A 5492-nucleotide genomic window follows, 5' to 3' on the forward strand; every position below is an offset into this window, starting at 1 on the left:
CTCCCGGGGGGGGGGCGGCGCCAGCCTCTCTGGGCAACCTGCTCCAGGGCCTCAGCAGCCTCAGGCCCAGCGGCAGATCACTTGGCCTGCCCTCATGTGCCCCCGGGCCCTTCACCATCCCCAGGGCTCAAGGCTGGGCCTGCACCCCACACTCCGGTGTCTTGGCTGGGCTGGGTGACCAGGATGGGACAGAGGAGTCCAGACACTGTTGCCAAAAGACCAGAGAAGAGGGGGGGGAAAGCATTTCTGCTGTTACTGGCTTGGTTTATTGTGGGCTTGTTCAGTCTTTCTCATCCAGTCTTGAGAAGCACTAAGGAAGCAGCTGGAACGGGCCTTGATCCTGGAGCCTGGCACTTCTTCCTGGCAGACTTGTGGCCTTCTGCTTCTCCAGAGGACGGGCTGTCTCGCTGAGGTCTCTACCTCTCCTATTGTGGGGGGAAGAAGAGAATTATGGGGAACTGAGGGCCCCTTTCCCAGGGATCGCTTCCCCATGTCCATTCCTAATGGAGGGACGTTTCAGTGATCGAATTTGAAATGTGGGCAAAGATTTCTCTGAGGAGGGCCAGAACTGCTAAGGCCACCCATCCTTTGGGCTCCAGTTTGATGGCCAAGGGATTGTTAAAAATCTCCATGAGCCAGACGGAGACTTTCCACCAACTTTGGTGGAGTTTGGATCATGCCCAAAGTGGGTGGGTCCTTGCAGAGCTCAAGGAGAAGAAGGAGAAACTTTGCAAGGTCTAAGGGGTCCAAAGGAGCAAGGTGGAGGGCAAAGAAGATGAGCGCTATGAAGATGCTGCTACCACTGCGCTCCGTTAGCAGGATACATTGCTGATTTCTCAGGGTGGATGGCAATAGAGCCCTGGACATCATTCACATTTGGCTGCTGGGAAAATGAAGGGGAACTTTACCAGCTGTACACGTGAAGGCACACACCACCTTTAATCACAGCAGCTCCCATCCCGTCCTGTCCCATCCCAAAACCCAAGTGCGTTGTGCAAAGCACTGCTTACAGGCTCGGTTCTCAGTCTCTCCCAGTCCTGGCCAGTCAGGGAACAGCAAGAGCCTCCTGCCATTTTGGCAGTCGTAGGAATGGATCAGATCCCTGCTGCTCCAGCCCTCAAATGCGTCATCTCCACCCAAAAGCCATGCAGCCACGGCGTCTTTGGTCCCAAAGAAGCCCCTGCAGTTGTCTCTCGAGCCTGCCTGTCAAGAAATGGCCTCTTTTTCCCAGAGGTTTTCTCTTCGGCAGCAGTTGGCCCTCAACACATAGCAACTGATACATAGTGCTTGTCTGGACACATTTGGACCAGTTCTGATTCTCTGCCCCTTTCTTCTCCCCCCCTGCTTTCCAAAAAGCCATCCACGACTGCTGACTTTGCTGATGCCTGCAAAAATAGAAGAGTGTCTGTGAAAATAAAAAAATCCATTAGGAAAAGGCAGCTGAGTGCACCCTGTTCTCTGTGGCCATCAGGCAGTGCCTTGCACAGAGCACCAGGCCACGCTGCTGCCTTCCCCTTCTCTCCTGGTTCTGCAGGAGACACCCTGCTTCCTGTGCTGTGGCCCCAGTCACACTCACCCCTGCCTCCCTCCTTGCCCCTGGCATTCAGCAAACAGCAGGGCAGCATCACGCTGTCTGAGTGTCACGGCACTGCCACCAACTCGGCTCACCGGGCAAGCAGCCCACGGAGCTGAGGGGCGCTGGCACTAAGTGTTAACGCACAACCCCAGAGCGCCTGGGGCCAAGCGCTTACGGTCTGGAACGACTGCTCCAGGTTTCTGTGTCACTGCTACCCACCAGTTCAGCCTCCTACACAGCGTATTCCCAGTTATTAAACCTACAGTTACACAGCAGAACAGCTCCAGATTTAAGAAGCAAAGAAGGGAGGGATGTGAAAAGGACTGGGCAGAGAGGAAGTCACAGAATCATGAGGGTTGGAAGACACCTGTAAGATCATCGAGTCCAACCGCCAGCCCAAGGCCACTATGCCCAGTAAACCATGTACTGGAGTGCCACATCCACACAGTTTTTGAACACCTGCGGGGATGGTGACTCCACCGCTTCCCTGGGCAGCCCCTTCCAGTGCCTGATAACCTTTTCAGTGAGGAAATTTGTCCGCATCATCAATTTAACCCTCCCCTGGCACAACCTGAAGCCATTTCCTCTTCTCCTGTCATTAGTTACATGGAAGAAGAGGCCAACACCCACCTCTCTACACCCTCCTTTCAGGTAGTTGTAGAGATCTCCTTTGAAACTTGCCAAAATTGGTGCGCGATGCTGGGCAATCGTTGGCTTTGTCCCTCCTGGTCTGTGTAACAGTTGTAACGATACTGATAACGACTGTCTGGATCTCAGAGTCATTATCAGTGAAAGACCCTCAGACAGAAGAATGCAGAGCATCAGCCTGCAAACTTCAGTCAATAGAGTGAGATGGTACAAAATTATTCAGGACAATGAAAACTTAAACTTCCTGCAGAGATTTACAGAAAGGTCCCAGAGTGTTGAGTGACTGGCCAATATAACAGCAGCAGTAATTCCTAGTAAGACACGAAAAACAAATTCAAAAGAATGATGCCAAACATATGGATGTAGAAGTGCCCCTAAACTCGGATGCAACAAGATAAATTAGGCTGTAATGCTCTCTCTCGTAACTCTCTGTCTGGATGGTTGCACTCAGAGTTGCAGTCAACGGCTCAATGTCCCAATGGCGACCGGTGATGAGTGGTGTTCTCCAGGGATCGGTACTGGGACTGGTACAATTCAAAAGAATGATGCCAAACATATGGATGTAGAAGTGCCCCTAAACTCGGATGCAACAAGATAAATTAGGCTGTAATGCTCTCTCTCGTAACTCTCTGTCTGGATGGTTGCACTCAGAGTTGCAGTCAACGGCTCAATGTCCCAATGGCGACCGGTGATGAGTGGTGTTCTCCAGGGATCGGTACTGGGACTGGTACTGTTTAACATCTTTGTCAGTGACATGGACAGTGGGATCGAGTGCACCCTCAGCAAGTTTGTGGATGGCACCAAGCTGTGTGGTGCAGTTGAGACGCTGGAAGGAAGGGATACCATCCAGAGGGACCTGGAAAGGCTGGAGTGGTGGGCCTGTGCAAGGTCCTGCACCTGAGTAGGGGCAATCCCAAGCACAAATACAGAAGCACAGATACAGGCTGTGTGAAGAATGGCTCGAGAGCAGTCCTGAGGAGAAGGGCTTGGGGGTGTCAGTCGATGAAAAACTCAACAAGAGCTGACAGCGTGCACTTGCAGGCCAACTGCATCCTGGGCTGCATCAAAAGAAGTGCAGCCAGTAGGGTGGGGGAGGTGGTTCTGCTCCTCTGCTCTGCTCTGCTCTCATGAGACCACAGCAGGAGTACTGTGTCCAGTTCTGGGACCCTGAACATAGGAAAGACATGGAGCTGTTGGAGCAGGTCCAGAGGAGGGCCACAAAGATGATCAGAGGTCTGGAGCACCTCCTCTACGAGGACCGGCAGAGAGAGAGTTGGGGCTGTTCAGGCTGGAGAAGAGAAGTCTCCAGGGTGACCTTATTGCAGTCTGCCAGTTCCTGAAGTGGTCCTACAGGAAAGCTGGGGAGGGACTTTTTCCAAGGGCAGGTAGCGATAGAATGAGGGGGAATGGGTGTCAACAGGATAGGAATATCAACAGATATTAGGAAGAAATTCTTTACTGTGAGGATGATGAGACACTGGCACAGGTTGCCCTAGGAAGTTGTGGATGCCTCCTCTCTGGAAGTGTTCAAGGCCAGGTTGGACAGGGTTTGGGCAGCCTGCGGCAGTGGGAGGTGTTCCTGCCCATGGCAGGGGGGTTGGACTGGATGAGCTTTAAGGTCCCTTCCAACCCAAACCATTCTGTGATTCTATGATTCTATGATTAGGGACTATGTAAAGAAAAGGCCAAAGAGAGGCGTGTGTCAGACCTTTTGGATCTCCGAGTCTTCATATTCACAGGCTGGAAAAGGAAAGCTAGAAGTGATACAACCTTCGTGTGTATTGGCTCGGGGCCCCTAATGGGAGAGAAGGCCCAGGATTCCCATCCTTGTTCCCATTACACTTTCTGCTTTTTATCCGGTGACTGTTTAATTTACAAACAGAGCTCGTCCTGAGGGGAAAAAAAAACCAACCCAAACCAAACAAACAAAAAACCCCAGAAAGACTTGTTGGTTTCTTTCCAATTAAATTATTCAGGACATTTAATTATCAGATGAGTTTGCTGTATGAGTTATAGCTGTTCATTTCCTCTGTTTGTACTCTTAAATAACTTTTTTTTTTAATTTTAGATGCCTATCGCAAAATATGCAGTAAGGTTTAGTTGCTTTATTTTCCTAAAGTGCATTGAGATCACCAGATGAAAGGCAATAAAGGAAAACAAAATGTTGTTTGTTTATAACATCAGCAATTTGTGTCTTGCTCCAAGTTTGGTTGTGTTGTTACATCAGTACTACAGTGAAAAGTTCTACCTAGTTTGTGATCAACTGCTAAGACTGCTAAAAACCAATATTCTTTGGCAGTGACAGATGTGTTATTTAATTCCCTTCTGAATCCCCCATTCTGATCAAATCCTTTCTTTGGAAGGAACTGAAACATCTTATCCTGGAGGCTGCGGATGGGTTCCTGTTTGTAGTTGCAGCTGAGACGGGAAGAGTGATCTACGTGTCGGATTCTGTGACTCCTGTGCTGAACCAGCCACAGTCCGAATGGTTTGGCAGCACGTTGTATGAACAGGTTCATCCAGATGATGTGGAAAAGCTGCGAGAGCAACTGTGTACATCCGAGAACTCTATGACAGGTCAGCTATGTCCCATGTATGGTTCTGTGTGTTATGGATTCCTGCAGAGGTTTTCTGACCTTCAAAATGTCTGGTTTAAAAATCTGGTAGAAAAGAAACCCAGGAAGATTAAACTGCCTTTTCTTTGCAGGCAGTTCAGTAATACAAATCTTGCTTTGCATGACTGCATTTTGCTTCCTATTTGTTTGACTTCAGTCAAACCACCTTCACATAGCTCTGCATTCAAACTTCTGGCTTGAGTAAGTTTGGAATCTGAATTGGTTTTGGGCTTGGTCTGGAAATCTGAATTGTTTTCCTTTCATCCTCAGTGAACTTGTGACTTCTTTACAAATACGTATTTCTTTAGGGCAGTGTTTATTTTGAAGGCAAAGTCATACTTTAGACTTTTCCATTTTCATAAAAGTTCCTTGTGGTTTGCTAACGGGAATCCTGGGGAAAAAAATCCAGTGTTTGGCAGCTGAAAATCTAGTGGATTTTGAATGGGATGCTTGGTCCTGTAGCAGTGGTGTAAGTTAGCTGCAAGCTGCCTACCCATCATTTTGTGCATAAAACTAAACCGTATTCATATCTTCAGTATAACTGGCTTTTATGGTTATTCATGCTCAAGACTGCCAGTAGGAAACTGCCCTTGTCTTCAGTAGGATACATGTATGGTGGAGCTATCAGAATTAGCTGAATCCTGTTTTAATTC

The 5492-nt window shown here is 48.9% G+C and overlaps 1 protein-coding gene across 1 annotated transcript in view; it reads left to right on the plus strand.

Moving 5' to 3' along the window:
* Positions 1-4817, plus strand: part of LOC104545261 (aryl hydrocarbon receptor nuclear translocator 2-like) — a gene marked incomplete at its 3' end in the record, with an annotated part of 19072 nt that extends 14255 nt beyond the window's left edge. Inside the window, exon 5 of the mRNA XM_010190353.1 lies at positions 4588-4817. Within this exon, the coding sequence (XP_010188655.1) occupies positions 4588-4817 (230 nt within the window). The remainder of the gene's footprint in view (positions 1-4587) is intronic.
* Positions 4818-5492: the final 675 nt, after the last annotated feature.

This window comes from Mesitornis unicolor, unplaced genomic scaffold (genome assembly GCF_000695765.1).
Source record: "Mesitornis unicolor isolate BGI_N332 unplaced genomic scaffold, ASM69576v1 scaffold2338, whole genome shotgun sequence".
NCBI classification, from domain to species: domain Eukaryota; kingdom Metazoa; phylum Chordata; class Aves; order Mesitornithiformes; family Mesitornithidae; genus Mesitornis; species Mesitornis unicolor.